The 16,418-nt window shown below is 44.7% G+C and overlaps 2 protein-coding genes across 10 annotated transcripts in view; one reads left to right on the top strand and one right to left on the bottom strand.

The window, feature by feature from the left end:
* Positions 1-10,929, bottom strand: part of ARSK (arylsulfatase family member K) — a gene marked incomplete in the record, with an annotated part of 40,665 nt that extends 29,736 nt beyond the window's left edge. Inside the window, 2 exon segments of the mRNA XM_070056478.1 lie at positions 2,037-2,166; positions 10,658-10,929. Of these exon segments, the coding sequence (XP_069912579.1) occupies positions 2,037-2,166; positions 10,658-10,783 (256 nt within the window).
* Positions 10,930-11,027: 98 nt separating this feature from the next.
* The window catches only part of SKIC3 (SKI3 subunit of superkiller complex), a 91,801-nt gene continuing 86,410 nt past the window's right edge, over positions 11,028-16,418 (top strand). For 2 of the 9 annotated variants that reach the window (XM_008261957.4, XM_008261953.4), the window contains exons 1-2: positions 11,028-11,138; positions 15,214-15,283. The gene's annotated coding sequence lies outside the window, so the exon portion shown is untranslated. Of the gene's footprint in view, positions 11,139-11,220; positions 11,360-11,555; positions 11,695-15,213; positions 15,284-16,418 lie in introns of those variants that run through there. The other 7 variants (XM_008261956.4, XM_070056477.1, XM_070056476.1 and 4 more) reach the window with 7 other exon arrangements.

Genomic DNA, 16,418 nt, shown 5'->3' with positions numbered 1-16,418 from the left:
ATTTTTGTATGGCCTGTGAATGATATTACAGATATCTAAAAGGCCCTTGGCTGATCCTACTCCTGGTTTAGAGGTTAAGATGCTTAAAGTAGAAAAAGCTTGAACCAACTATAAAGCCCACCTGACTTTAGAGTCTTTTATCATTCCATAAATATTTACTGGATAATTTTGTAAATAAATCAATTTAAGTATAGATCAATTTTCACCTTTTTTTTACTTCTACCAGCTTTTCACAACAAATTTGAGTATACCATGTCTCTCTCACTTTCTTGAACTATAATTATTTTTTAAATAAATACTTTTCCTTTTCCCATTTCTGAGTACACAATAGCTTGGAATAAGTGATCTTTCTCATTTAACAACATGTTTTCTGGGAGGTGGGATGGGGTATTACTTGGGTTTGAATTCCAATAACACCATTAACAGAGTGGCCTTTGTCTTTTAGATTTCTATGTTTTTGTTTTGTCTTTTTTTTTTTTTTAAGATGTATTTATTTGAAAGGCAGAGTGACATGGAGGGAGAGAGTGAGCAATAATAAGAGCAAGAGTGAGAGCGAGCGAGCGAGCATCCATCTACTAGTTCCCTTCCCAAATGGCTATGACAGCCAAGTCTCGGCCAGGTTAAAGCAATGAGCCAGAAATTCCACCCTGGTGTTCCATGTAGGTGGTGGGGGCCCAAATAGGGAGCTGGATAAGAAGCAGAGAAGCTGGGACTCACACTGGCACTCCAGTATGGGATACCAGTGTCACAAGCAGAGGCTTAACTTATGGTGCCCCAACACTGCCCCCATGTACTTTAGTTTTCATCTGCAAAATATTGATAATAACAGTATTTGCCTTATTGAAATATTATGAAGATTTTCTCAATTTATACATGTAAGGCATGTATGAATTAGAATACTACCATGCACATAGTAAGAATGCAATGTTAGTTTTTATTACTATTATTCCTTCTCTTTCTTTAATCTCTTAAAATACATTTCTTCAGAAAAAATAACACCTAACATTATTAAGACCCCTTAGAGTTCATTGACTGCTTTCTCATTCATGATTTCATTTGATGTTCAGAACAACCCTACAAGGGCCAGAGTGCACAGCGTTTTTGTAGACAAGGGGACGCAATGACTTGCTTGAAGTGGCTCATTGAGATTAGATCCAAGTTCATCACTTTAGCCCAGCCCTCTGCTCATCCCACTCACTCACTGGAAGCAAAAGTTTCCAGAAGTTTTTTGTTTTTTTTTTTTTTTAAACACACTTGGTCACCATTGAAATGTCATTTATTATACAGTTTAGGTTTCCTTTAATCATTGATTCTATAGTTGCTAGTGTTGAAAATACCAGTGAAAGAACTGGTAACTCATATCACAGAGAATATCATCTCAGTACCTCACAGAGAAAACCAAATTGCTGAGTGCTGTTTGTAGGTTCCAGGGTAAACAGTTATAGCCAGAAGGGCAGAGGCCTGTCAGAAAACAGGTGGGATTTATAAACAGGGAAGCCCCTCCCTCTCTAATTTCTTAATTACTCATGGAAAATTAAGCCTGTCTGTTAAATTATTTTAAGAGTCAACAAGTAGATTTTGGATAGAAGTCAACTGACACTGAAGATAAAATATATGATCTGATGCAATATGGAGACCCAGATAAACCTGAACATGAGAAGTTCCAACTACTCTGTGGTATATTTGAAACAGTGTTACCTATACCCTTACTGAAAAACTTCCTTGGAAACAAATTTTCTAGGAAGTATGAGTATTTCCTCACTTGCTCCTATAGTCAAAAGATTCTTGGACACCAAGCATAAGATGAAACATTAACACATGAAATAAATACTATTCTAAATGACAAAATGCCTACTCTTGGAATATAAATTAGAAATTATAATAACCTTAATACCTAATGTATATAATAAAACACACATCTCTTATATTAGAAATTTTTATTAGATTCCAAATACTTTTGGTTATAATCTTCTAAACTGTGAATATATTTTCAGTGAGTAGTCACTTTCTTCTGTTAATATTAATCATATTCATACCTGCACGTGATGGGCAACAGATTGGAGAGTTTGTGTAGGCATTCAAAAAGGAAGTGCCATGTGTTTTCATGAAGTTGATAAAAGGAAGTTTCAACACCTGATTTCCTGGTTGAAATGTTAACCTTCCATCCTGGAATAAAGAAATTTAATTAACATTGATTGCATTTCAAAAGAAGACTATTTTCTTTAATTTTATTTTTAAATGTTGATTTTTATTTATATTCATTTATCTTAAAGTAAGAGCAACAGAGAGAGAAAGACAGATCTTCCATGTACTAGTTCACTCCTCAAATGCCCGCAGCAGCTAGGGCTGGGCCAGGTCAAAGCTGGGAACTCCATCTGCATCTGCCATGTGGGTGGCAGGAACCCAAGAACTTGGACCAGCGTCAGCTGCCTCTTTGGATGTACTACCAGGAAGCTGGATCAGAAGTGGAGTGGAACTGGCACTCTGGTAGTAGATGCAGGCATCCCAGGAGGGTGACTTAATCTCTTGCACCACAACGTATGTCCCTTTAACTTTATTCATAAAATTCATAATAGCAAACGATTTCATTATAAGAAACCTCAAAAGATAAAAATCAAGTACATAGGGTGCTAACAGTATCTAATGCATATATATCTAGAACCCAATGCAGTGAAAGTCAGAGTTACGCAGGGAGAGAGGAGAGGGAGAGAGGGAGAGAGAGAGAGAGGTGTCTTTCATCCTTTGGTTCACTCCCCAATTGGCCACAATCGCTGGAGCTGTGCCTATCTGAAGTCAGGAGCCAGGAGCTTCTTCCAGGTCTCCCACGTGGGTGCAGGGGCCCAAAGACTTGGGCCATCTTCTACTGCTTTCTCAGGCCATAGCAGAGAGCTGGATTGGAAGTAGAGCAGCCAGGACTTGAACCGGTGACCACGCAGAATGCCAGCACTGCAGACGGTGGCTTTAACCCTCTACACTATCATGCCAGCCCCATAAAGGACTTTTTGATAAGTTCTTTTGGAGCATGATGGACTGGCTGAACATATACTGATAATGCACTATGGGACAGGCACTATGCAAGATTTGAGGATACAATGGTGAATAAAATAGCAGTTCCTGCTCTCATGAAGCTTAGCATCTAGTGGGAGAGGCAAATAATATATGGATTTTAAAGCAGGGTATGATAAGTGTGATAAAGCGCTTTGAAAAACACATGGAATACAGAAGTACCATAGAGACCACTTTAGATACAGTGGAGAGAGAAAGCTTCTCTGGGATGCATGTTAGTATGAGCAGCATCCAGCCATTCAAATAATTTAAGGGACATCAAAAGTTGGAGACACCTCTAGACTTAACTGAAGATGTCACTAGGCAGCTGGATAAAACAGTCTGAAGATTAGAAAAGATGTTCTGGTTGGTGATGTGCAATTTGGCAATGAACTGAGAACTGAAGAACTCTGCTTAGTAATGATCAGAGAAGGCAGAATACTCCATCCTAGAGCTATACCTGTTGTATGTTTATTTATTTATTTATTTGACAGATAGTTAGACAGTGAGAGAGAGAGAAAAAGTCTTCCTTCCATTGGTTCACCCCCAAAATGGCCCGCTAGGGCCAGAACTACGCCGATCCAAAGCCAGGAGCCAGGTGCTTCCTCCTGTCTCCCATGCGGGTGCAGGGGCCCAAGCACTTGGGCCTCCTCCATTGCCTTCCCGGGTCACAGCAGAGAGCTGGACTGGAAGAGGAGCAACCGCGACTAGAACCCGGTGCCCATATGGGATGCCGGCGCCACAGGTGGAGGATGAACCAAGTGAGCCACGGCGCCAGGCCCCTCCGCCCTGTTGTATGTTTTTAACATGTATAATTATAAATACATTAAAGTGAACAAAAGGACCAATCCTGAATGTGGGATATTGATAGACCCTTGAGATGTCTGAGATTTCCAAATGAAGCTGCAAAGCAGGCTGTTGGGCACACACTGGGGTCTGGAGTTCAGAGAAGTCTGTCTTGGAGAAATGAGCTTTAGCATATTCATGAGTTGAAAACTGTGAGATTGAATGTGGCCTTCTAAGGAGGGAGGGAAAGGACAGGAAAGAAAGGAGAAGGTTGTGAGGAGACCCAAAGAAGAGGCGAAGGCAGTTTGGAAAATCGAGACAGGATGGCCAATGAGGGAGGATGAGAAGACGAGGGAGTTCTCTGGCAGGTCAGAGAAGACAGCGTGCGAGGAAGGAGGCAATGTCAGCTGTGTGGAGAAGGCACAGACAGCGAGGCCAGGAAGTGCACAGTGGAGCTGGCAGAATGGGGACAGCTGGTGATCCTGCTGAGCCCATTTCCAGAGTGGTAGGGATGCACAGGGGAGGAGCAAACTGGAGTCAGGAGAGTGAGACAGCAGGTGAAAAACCTCCTCGAAGAAGTTACTCGGCAAAAGAAACAGAAATGGGACAGAATTAGAGAATGGGGTGTGAAAATGAAGGAAAATGTAGGATTAAGGTCATTTTATTTAAAAACATTCTTTATCTGAGAGGCAGAGACACAGACCAAGGGACAGAGAGAGAGAGAGAGAGAGAGAGAAAGCGCCAATCCACTGGTTTGCTCACCAGGAATGAAACCCAGGCACTCCAATGTAGATGTGGGTATTTTAATACTGTCTCATCCAGTATTGCTATAATAACAATATTAAATCTTCCGATACATGAACATAGGGTGTCCTTCCATTTGCTTAAGTGTTCTTTAATTTCTTTCAACAATGTTTTATGATTTTCACAATGTAAGAATAATATTTCTGAGGCTAGTGTTGTGGCAGAGTGGGTAAAGCTGCTGCCTGAGCCACCATACCCATACAGTTGGCACCGGTTCATGTCCTGGATGCTCCACTTCTGATCTAGCTCCCTGTTAATGGTCTGAGAAAAACAGCGGAAAATGGCCCAAGTACTTGGTCCCCTCCCACTCACATGGGAGACCTGGATGAAGCTACTGTCTCCTGGCTTTTGCTTGGTCCAGCCCTGGTTGTTGTAGCCATCTGGGGAATGAGCCAGCAGATGGAAGATCTGTGTCTCTCTCTCTATAATTCTTTCAAATAATTAAATCTTTTTTTTTTTTTAAGGAATTGCATTTCTTTGGTTAGATTTATTCCTAAGTATTTCAGTGTTTTGATGCAACTTTAAGTGAAATTCCTTTAAATTTTATCGATAAGTATACAGAAATATGCACAATTTTCATATATTAATCTTGTATCATACCACCTTAGTAAACATAATATTAGTTCAGCAGTTTTCTAGTGGATTCCCTATTTTCCTACATACAAGATTATTGTAAGTATAGATATTTTTACTTCTTGCTTTCCACTATGTCTTTTATTTCATTTTCTTATCTAATTCCCTGGATAGGATCTCAAGGACAATGCTGATTGCAAGTGGTGAGAACACATATCTTTGTCTTGTTACTGATCTTAGTAACACAACATTCAGTCTTTTACTGTTAAGCCTAGTATTACTATTGAGTCTAGTATTAGGTCTGGCTTTTTTTTTTTTTTTTTTAATGCCCATTAATGGTTTGAGAAAGTTCTTTTCTACTTCAAGTCTGCCAAATGCCTTTATCATGAAAGATTAATTTTGTCAAATGCTTTGCTGTATCTGATAAGGTGATCATATGGATTTTGTCCTTTATTCGATTACATTAATTTTTTTTTTTTTTTGACAGGCAGAGTAGACAGTGAGAGAGAGAGAGACAGAGAGAAAGGTCTTCCTTTGCCGTTGGTTCACCCTCCAATGGCCGCCGCGGCCAGCACGCTGCGGCCGGCGCACCGCGCTGATCTGATGACAGGAGCCAGGTACTTCTCCTGGTCTCCCGTGGGGTGCAGGGCCCAAGCACTTGGGCCATCCTCCACTGCACTCCCTGAACACAGCAGAGAGCTGGCCTGGAAGAGGGGCAACCAGGACAGAATCCGGCACCCCGACCGGGACTAGAACCTGGTGTGCCAGCGCCGCAAGGCGGAGGATTAGCCTAGTGAGCCGCGGCGCCGGCCACATTAACTGATTTTCAGATATTAAATCAACTGTGCATTCTAGGGATAAATTCCACTTGGTCATGGTGTATAATCCTTTTTATATATCCGTTTTGTCTGTTAGTATTTCCTTGAGGATTTTTGCTTCTGTGTTCTGAGAAGATAGTGGCCTGTAGTTTCCTTGTAAATTTGGCTTTGGAATCAGGCACACAGTGATCTTTCAGAATGAGTTTGGCAGCATCCTTCCTCTTCTATTTTATGGAATTAGTATTAATTGTCCTTAGATGTTTGGTAGAATTTACCAGTGAAGCCACCTGAGCCTGAGTTTTCTTCGTGGGTAGTTTTAAAATTTCCAATAATTTTTTCCATTTCATCTAAGTTATCTAATTTGTTGACATATAGTTATATATATATAAGAGAATATAGTTATTCTCTTATAATTCTTTTATTTATGTAATGTACTTTTTTCTCCTTCCTGATTTCAGTAGTACAGATCTTTTTTTTTTTTTTTTTTTTTGTGGTTATTCTAGTTGAAGGTCAAGTTTGTTGATTTTTTCTAAGAATTAATTTTTGGCTTAATTTTCTTTACTATTTTTCCGTTCTCTATTTCCTTCACTTCTGCTTTAATCCTAATTGTATTCTTCCTTCTGCTTGCCTTGCAGATGGCTGTCTAGCTCCCCAGCTTCTCTCTCTTGCTCAGGAATGTTTACCCTACTGAGAGCTGGGGCAGGAGCTCCTGGGCCCCATGTATGCTCTGCCTCCCCCACCTGGCCTTGAAACTCTGTCCTGTAAGTGGAGGGAGGGCAGCTTCAATGTCTCAGCTGCATCCTCTGTGCGGGAATTTAACCCCTTTTGCATGGATTTAGAGATGACAAATGCTGGCATCCTGTCCCTTCTGGTGAGACATGGTAACCCGTCATTGGAGGCTGAGGATAAGGGAGTCCTATCTTTCTGGCATCAACCCGAAGTGAAACCACTGCCAGCCTAAGCTGTGGTTCACTCTTAAACCTGCCATAGCCTCTTAATGAGTTTTAGTAGAATTTCTTTCATCAGTGTTTCTTGGATGTGTACCCTTAGGACAATTTCCAGGCACTGTGCATATTTAAAATATTACATCAGTTTTTAAAAAGTTGTCAGTAGTTTTGCTTATTTTGAGGAGCAGTAGGTCTATGAAGTTTTTCATGCTGACATCCTGAAAGTGAAACCAGTGTGCTGTTTTCTTACCACAGTTATTATTGGCTCAACCGCCTTAGCTTGTGGAGTTGTAGGAGTGACAAATCATACTGTTAGGAATCTAACTGTATATCAAATTGTTATACTCATAGAGAGATGAATTACTGCAAGTTAGTTTAAAGAACAGTATTTTGGGGACTGGGTCCCTGTCGCTCCCCCTCTTCGTGGAGGAACGACACAGGACCCTGCGCTGTTCTTTTGTCTGCTCGGCCCTCCCCGGGTTTGCTGCTGGTTCTTCCCGGGTTGGCTACCGTCCCTTCCACCTCCGTGGAAGGGCGGTTCCCCCTGGCCACTTTCCCCACTTCCGCAGGGGAGCGGCACACCACCGGCCGGCTCTCTCGGGGGCTGCACAGGTGTTCCTTCAGATAGATGTTCCCCTTAGATGTTCCTGGTGCATGTTGTCTCTCTCCTCCTTTATAGTCCTCTTCCACCAATCCCAACTCTGCTACCCACACGCCGAGTACGCTGCTCTCCTCCAATCAGGAGCAGGTCCCACAGTTTATTGGTTGAACTGGAGGCAGCTGTGTAGAAGCTGTTTCCTCCTCTCCCAGCGCCATATTGTGGGAGAGCAGATGCATAGAATAAGTCTTAATTCCAGTAACTTAGTCTAGTCCGAGTTGCTCCCAGTTGCTCCCCACAGGTCCCTGGCATAGTAGGCTAAGCGTCCACCTGCATACTGGCATCCTCATATGGGCTCTGGTTTGTGTCCCAGCTGCTCCTCTTCTGATCCAGCATCTCTGCTGTGGCCTGGGAAAGCAGCAGAAGATGGCCCAAGTCCTTGGGCCCGTGCACCCATGTGGGAGACCCAGAAGAAGCTCCTGGCTCCTGGCTTTGGATCAGCTCAGCTCAGGCTGTTGCAGCCATTTGGGGTCTGAATCAGCAGATGGAAGAACTTTCTGTTTCTCCCTCTCTCTGTCAGTAACTCTACCTCTCAAATAAATAAATAAAAAACTTTACCAAAAAACCTCAGTATTTTGACTATGTAGTTGAAAATACCTAAGTCAAAAACTGCAAAGAAACTAAGTGGCACTCAGAACTATCATTATTGTAGTTATATTGCCATTTTATTTTCATATTCGTAATACATACATACATGCAATACATACAAGTAGAGATACGTTTAGATGAAGCAAAAGGAATTGTATTAATGTATTCAGGAATTAAAATATTTGTTATGAAGCAAAAAGAGATATAAGCATAAAAAAAAAAGAATAAGTAACCTGTAATCTTAGGGTGGAAATGGAATTATCAGTAGATCTATTTTTCTCCTCTAAAGCATGTATGCTTTCTAAGTATGCCCACTGGAAGGATCTAGAAGCAAGAAAAACCCTGATTTGCAGAATGGGGTTTCTAAATACCAGGTGAGATAGGAAGTATGCAAGGTGGACACAGAACTCTGCTGAAGCAAGCTGCTGGCTACTACTGGGGAGGGGTCACAATGGGGAGCAACCCGAGGGGCTTCTACCAGCCAAAGATGCACAGTCTGAATCTCAACAAGTAGTGAATACAAAAGCTTTAAACACAAACGTACAAGAAATGTATGCATTCATACAACTCTAAAAAAATTAACAAACCTAAACATCTCGGTTTTCTTTGGAAATTGCTAGGAGGTTGTGATGTACCACCCATATTCCTCTTGGGAATGAAGGAGTCTGCCTTGCCAGATCATGCCGCGTTCTGAGCAAGCTCGCAACTGGCTGCTCGGCTCACCCCAGCTGGAAACAGCTGTGTCGGCTCACGCTGGCTGCAGACCTGCCCATAAGGAATACACTGAAAACAACTTAACTTCCGCACAACGAGGCTCATTTCACTTCCCTTCTAGTTCAAGGGCACTCCCTATCTTGTTAATTTCCAGCATTGCTCATTCTCCACATTTAGATAATCACAAAATTACTTAAGTAATATTTTCAACAAATCTGATGGGTAAATCCAGACTACGTAACTTTAATCAAGAGACAGGTGATCCAGCATAGGGATTAAAACCCCTCTCCACGGGGCAGGCATTTGGTACAGTGGCTAAGGCTCTGTTTGGGATGCCCCATCCCGTATCTGAGTGCCTAGGTGGGAGTCCCAGCTCTGCTTCCTGCCAGCTTCCTGTTAATGGGCACCCTGCGAGGCCTCAGGTGATGATGGTTCAAGCACTTGGAGCCTTGCTGCCATTTCAGGAGAACTGGCTCCAGTTCTAGGCTCCTGGCCCAGCTGTCCTGGGACTTTGCGGGAGTCAATCAGGAGATGGGAGACTCCCTCTGTCTGCCTTTCAATTAGATAAAAACAAACAAAAACCGACTTTTAGCGCAAGACATGGGTAACATCAACAACCTATGTAACCATGTAATTAAATATTATAATTAATAACCAACATTTATTAAAACACGGATAATACTGGGGCCGGCGCTGTGGCACAGCCGGTACAGCCGCCGCCTGCAGTGCTGCCATCCCATATGGGCACCGGTTTGAGTCCTGGCCGCTCCAGTTCTGATCCAGCTCTCTGCTATGGCCTAGGAAAGCAGTAGAAGATGGCCCAAGTGCTTGGGCTCCTGCACCCACGTGGGAAGACCGGGAGGAAGCTCCTGGCTTCTGATCAGCTCAGCTCTGGGCCGTGTTCTGGCCGTTGCGGTCATTTGGGGGGTGAACCAGCAGATGGAAGACCTCTCTCTGCCTCTGCCTCTCTGTAACTCTTTCAAATAAATAAATAAATGTTAAAAAAAAAAAAAAAAACATGGATAATACTAAAAGCATCAGGTAAGGTTGATATCACCATCTTTGGATTAGGGAAGTTCCAAAAACTGTTCAAGTTTGTGATTCCCCAAACTTGTGTGTACACACATTCAATTTCTCTGGAACACGACTGAACGGGTCCAATTCTATCAGCTAACTCGTTTAAAATCAGCACTAGTAGGATCATCAAATACCTGATCATAAAGTTAATTTCTTCAAACTGCAGGTGGTCTAACAAATGACTTTTGGAATGCTGGCCACATTTTAGGGAGATGTTCAATGTTATATTCTCCATAGGGGCAACAAATGGGGGGTTTGCACGTTCATTAGGTAGTAGTAAAATAATTTACTGTGTCGAGCATAGCATTGAAAAACAATCTGCGAAGATGGTACCCGGGTGTGTCTTATATGTATGCAAACACACGGCGGTACTTCAAAAAGTTCGCGGAAAGCGAGATAAAAAGGAAGTTTAGTTTTGGTGCAAAAAATTGTCCAACTCCAACGAGTCCACGGAAAATACATGTTGTGAAGAAACTAGGCATGGACGTTCTCTGCACCCGAATCAACTTAGCTTTCCGTTCCTTCTCGCGAGCGGGTAGTGCACGCGCGTGACCCGGGGTCTCAAGCTACTGCGTGCTTTGCAGCGCGGTGACCGCGTCCGCGGGCTCCTCCGACCTGCTGGCGCCCCTCGCCCTCCCGGTACTCACGAACGAGTCGCTCACGACCACCACCACGTTAGGGGCTCCGACCGCTCCCCGCCTCCGCCCACCTGCCCCGGGGGCCGGAGCAGCCAGCGCCGACGCTACCACCGCCGACACCCACAGCAGCAGCATCGCGCCGAGCGCCGGCCGCCAGCCCTCTCTCTATGGAATTCCGGACGAATTCAGAATGAGGAGGGCAGGGAGGACCACCAACTCTTCTCAGAGTCTGGCGTCCACACACAGCTCGGCGGCCGCCGCAGAACCACAACTCCCGTCAGGCTTAGAGCGTGCACGTACGTAAGGGAGGACTCCCCGCCGCCGCCGATCGGGTGCGTAAGGCCTTTTCATCAAATACCGAGCGAACTACATCCACCCCACCCACTTCCAGTCATGTGAACAGGGCCTGGGAGATGCGCATGCGCTCTCCTCCCCACCCCACCTCCCGCCCCCGGTCCCGGCGTTTGTAGAACAGCTGTATCTGTCCCAGGTGAGTTCGGGTCTTCGTCGCTTTTGCAGAGGTTGGAGCCTGTAAGTGGTTGGAGTGATGCTGAGAGGAGGGCCGGCAGGCTGGGGCTGCTGGGTTCGCGCCGAGCGAGCGTGGCAGCGTGGCGAGAGCGTGAACTGGGCGATGCTGAGGTGGCGGCGGGGGGCTGTCACTGAAGTTGGGCGGGGCGGATCCCTGCGCGGCCTCTGGCTGCACCGCCGCAGGTGCGATGTGGCTGTTCCGAGGCCCTTCAGTCTCATCTTGTTGCCTGCCTTTGCCCGGGCGGTGGGGGTTTCTTGCGCCCTCGCGGGGCGAGGGGCGGGTTCCCGGCCGAGTGGAGCCTGGGGCGGGGGTGCCTGGCCTCGGGCGAGCTACGGAATAGGACGGAACGGGATGTCGGAGGAACGCGGTGTTGGCCTTGTGACGTGTTCGGGTCAGAACACCCCGTTTGGCCGCAGAACAGTCGCTGCTCCCTCTTGAGTGTAGAACGCCTTTGGAGGGTTCCAGAAGAAGGTGGCTGACCTGGAGCCAAAGTCATATTTCATTATCATGGCTTCAGGTATGCAGTTTGCACATCACATTAGCCCTTGTGCTGTTCTGATAGGAGAAGGAGCAGTTGCACCATTTAGAACACACAGAATCAACTCAGTGCTGGTAACTGCCAGTTTGGGTTTTCTGTTTGTTTTGCATGAAATAATTTTAGGGGCGGTCATTTGGCCTAGTGGTTAGGAGATACCGCTTGGGACACTTGCAAGCCATGTGGAAGTGCTCGGGTTTAAGTCTCGGCTCCACTTCGCATTCCAGCGCCCTTCTAATGTGCACCCTCAGAGGCGCCGGGTGAAAGTTGGAGTACGTGGGTCCCTGGCACGCGCGTGGGAGACCCGGATGGAGTTCTCAGCTCTCACTTCAGCCCGGCGGAGCCCCAGCTGTTGCAGACTTTTGGGGAATGAACAGCACATGGGCGATCTCTCCTCTTTCTGCCTCTGCTTTTCAAAGAAATTTTTAAAAATTGCAACAAGGGACAGACCTTATTTAACATTCACAAGCCGTTTATACTAAGCATTTACTGAGTGTCTGCTGTATACCAGCCACTTCAGGGATGTAGATGTTCAATTGGGTCAATATTGCTGCTGGCTATTTAAATTACTGATGGTATGTTGTGGGGAGCAACTCGGACTAGACTAAGTTACTGGAATTAAGACTTATTCTATACATCTGCTCTCCCACAATATGGCACTGAGAAGGGAGTAACAACTTCTACACAGCTGCCTCCAGTTCAACCAATAAACTGTAGGACCTGCTCCTGATTGGAGGAGAGCAGCGTACTCAGCGTGTGGGCAGCCGAGTTGGGATTGGCAGAGGAGGACTATAAAGGAGGAGAGAGACAACATGCACCAGGAACATCTAAGAGGAACATCTAAGGGGAACATCTATCTGAAGGAACACCTGTGCAGCCCCCGAGAGAGCCGGCCGGTGGTGTGCCGCTCCCCCGCGGAAGTGGGGAAAGTGGCCAGGGGGAACCGCCCTTCCACGGAGGTGGAAGGGACGGTAGCCAACCCGGGAAGAACCAGCAGCAAACCCGGGGAGGGCCGAGCAGACAAAAGAACAGCGCAGGGTCCTGTGTCGTTCCTCCACGAAGAGGGGGAGCGACATAATGGTGCCGTGACTCGGATATGAAGCCTAGGCAGGGTTTAGTGTCGTTCCTCCATGAAGAGGGGGAGCGACAGCATGTTATAAAATATTTTTTTATTTATTTGAAAGGCAGAGTTACAGAGGTAGAAGGACAGAGAGACAGGGAGAGAGGAAGAGAGAGAGAGAGATCTCCATCTTATGGTTCACTCCCCAAATGGCTGCAATGGCCAGAGCTAGTCCAATCCAAAGCCAGGACCCTGGAGCTTCTTCCAGGTCTCCCACATGGGTGCAGGGGCCCAAGCACTTGGACCATCTTCTGCTTTCCCAGGCCACAGCAGAGAGCTGAATTGGAAGTGGAGCAGCCAGGACTCGAGCTGGTGCTCATATGGGATGCCAGCATGCAGGTGGTAGCTTTACCCGCTATGCCACAGCGCCAGGCTCCTGATGACATTTTTAATATTTAAAAACTTTGTGTTTTCATTAGTTTATAAACTAATATAGTTGTGTGATATACATATCTAAAATTTTTTTCTTGTAATTTATTTGAAAGGCAGAGAAAGAGAAACACACACATAGACACCCAAGACAGACAGACGAGATCATCCTCTACTGGTTTACTCCCCAGATGACCACAATAGCCAGGGCTGGGTCAGAGCAAAGTGAAGAGCCTGCAACTCAATCCACATCTAATATGGTATTGGCAGGGAGCCAAGGACTTGAGCCGTCACCTGCTTCCCAAAGTGCACATTTGTTTGAAGCTGGACCCAGAAGACCTGCTGGTACTTGGGGCTGATGTCGTAGCACAGTGGGTAAAGCTGCTGCCTGCAATGCTGGCATCCCATGTGGGTGCCGGTTCATGTCCTGGCTACTCCACTTCCTATCTGGCTCCCTGCATATGTCTTGGGAAAAGCAGCAGAAGATGACCCAAGTGCGTCGACCTCACATTGGAGATTTGGAAGAAGCACCTGGCTCCTGGCTTCGACCTGACCCAGTCCTGGCCGTTGCAGCCATCTGGAGAGTGAACCAATAAATGGAAGATATCTCTCTCCTGTCTCTCTCCCTCTGTCTCTTTCTCTCTCTGTAACTCTGACTTTCAAATAAATAAGTAAATCTTAAAAAAAAAAAAAAGAGCTGACATTCAAACCTAAGCACTCTGATGTGGGTTGTGGGTGTCTTAACTATTGTAACGATTTCCCTGATTGTGGGAAACTTTTTATATACATGCTTGTAACTCTGTATATGGCTTAGAACATGGTTCACTTTGGTATAGTTAGTCTGCAAATTAAGTAATTTGTGGACTCAAAAGGCTTCCATAGCCTTGGCAGCTCAAGTCAAGAGCCTTGGGTGATCACTAACATCATACATAAGAGTGTCAATTGTTAAACCAACAACAGGAGACACTGTGCACTTGCTCCACATGTAGGACCTCTGTCCTTAATGAGTTGTACTATGAGAATTCACAGTAAAACTTGTCTTCAAACTGTACTTTACACTTTGTGTGTCTGTGTGGGTGCGAACTGTTGAAATCTTTACTTAGTATAGAGTTGATGTTCTATGTATAAAGATAATTAAAAATGAATATTAAGAATGGGATGGGAGAGGGAATAGGAGGTGGGACAGGAGTTGGGGTGGGAGGTCGGGTATGGGGAAGAACCGCTATATTCCAGAAGCTGTACCTATGAAATTTATATTTATTAAATAAAAGCTTTCCAAAAAATGAGTATCCTTAATTCTTAAATTCAAAACAATAGTATAGAAGTAGTTGTTGGCCGGCACCGCGGCTCAATAGGATAATCCTCCACCTTGCGGCGCCGGCACACCGGGTTCCAGTCCCGGTCTGGGCGCCGGATTCTGTCCCAGTTGCCCCTCTTCCAGGCCAGCTCTCTGCTGTGTCCAGGGAGTGCAGTGGAGGATGGCCCAAGTTCTTGGGCCCTGCATCCCATGGGAGACCAGGAGAAGCACCTGGCTCCTGCCATCGGATCAGCGCGGTGCGAAGGCTGCAGTGCGCCGGCTGCGGCAGCCATTGGAGGGTGAACCAACGGCAAAAGGACGACCTTTCTCTCTCTCTCTCTCACTGTCCACTCTGCCTGTCCAAAAAAAAAAAAAAAGAAAAAAGAAGCAGTTGTTATTCTTTTTTAACTCAGTTTTTTATATCAACATCAATGTATGTTGAGTTTCTGAAGTCTTTTTCAGAGTCTTTCTGGTCACTGATGAAGTTTCCTTTTATAATCTGAGGCTATAAGAATGCAGTTTAGATAAAAAATTTGGAGATTAAGACTAGAGCCTCTCTGGGAGGGAAAAAGACTAAAAATTATATATAATTCTCTCATATTTTAAATTATGATTTATATAAATTGTGAATATGATAGAAATAATTCAAAATATTTTGAATTGTGGATGTCATCCCTTTTATGTGACTGCTTATTTTTGTTTTTACTTACTTTAGATGGAAAAGGGTTAAGAAACAACGAGATTTAATTTGGGATGAAGATAGAGGTGATGATAATAGGTAAGAGGTAAGTGTCTAGAATGCTAAATAATTAGTAAGTTAAGCCTGTTTTTATTTAATAATTGTTGGCAGTTCCTTCCAGAAGAAAGGCTCAATGGCATAGATATTTTTATGTCAGACTATAGGTTATCCCACAATGCCATTAGATTTTTGTTATTAGGTTTATTTTTCTCTTCTATAATTAACTTCCTTCGTCATCACTACTTACTGTTTTTATTGTTGCTTTTGTCTAGTGGAACCTTTGTATGAACGTAATGGAAGGCTTTTGCAGGGGCTGTAAGATCAGTACATTTACCTGTAATTTTTTTTTTTTTTTTTTTTTTTTTTTTTTTTTTTGACAGGCAGAGTGGACAGAGAGAGAGAGAGAAAGGTCTTCCTTTCCTTTGGTTCACCCTCCAATGACTGCCACGGCTGGCGCACCGCGCTGATCCGATGGCAGGAGCCAGGTGCTTCTGCTGGTCTCCCATGGGGTGCAGGGCCCAAGCACTTAGGCCATCCTCCACTGCACTCCCTGGCCACAGCAGAGAGCCGGCCTGGAAGAGGGGCAACCAGGACAGAATCCGGCACCCCAACCGGGACTAGAACCCGGTGTGCCGGCGCCGCAGGCAGAGGATTAGCCTGTTGAGCCGCGGCGCCGGCCTCATTTACCTGTATTTGATAGCTTTTGGCTTCCAGGGAAATCCTTGCCTTTTTAACATGACTTTCACTAACTCTGTTAAAGTGCAGTTGTTGCTACTTTGTAAACTTGATTTATATTTGATACCAACATAATCAAGTGGTAGAAGAAACTTTTATTGAGTGAAAATGTGCAAAATGAATGCCCTTATTTTAAAAAAATCAATTGAGATTGAGGAGCAAAAAATGGGAAGGGAGCTACATGGGGAAAATATTAGCACAGCAGTTGTGGAAGACATTTACGAGAGAGCTAGTTCTTTCTTTGAAGAATTGGAAATGCTTAGAATTGAAGGGAAGCGTCCCAGATGCAGAAGTGTGGAATAACATGGAATCATCCTGAGTAGCAGGTTTTTACTTTGTGACAGGAAATGGATTTGAAATGTATCTATTACATGGGTAGTTCTCATTAAAGGTTTGTTTTGAAAATTAGTCGGTGAACTTGTTTCCATTCCCTCAAAATACATACA

Source organism: Oryctolagus cuniculus, chromosome 14, assembly GCF_964237555.1.
Source record: "Oryctolagus cuniculus chromosome 14, mOryCun1.1, whole genome shotgun sequence".
NCBI lineage: Eukaryota > Metazoa > Chordata > Mammalia > Lagomorpha > Leporidae > Oryctolagus > Oryctolagus cuniculus.
The sequence above is the reverse complement of the archived record's forward strand: the minus strand, read 5'-3'. Positions and strand labels throughout refer to the sequence as shown.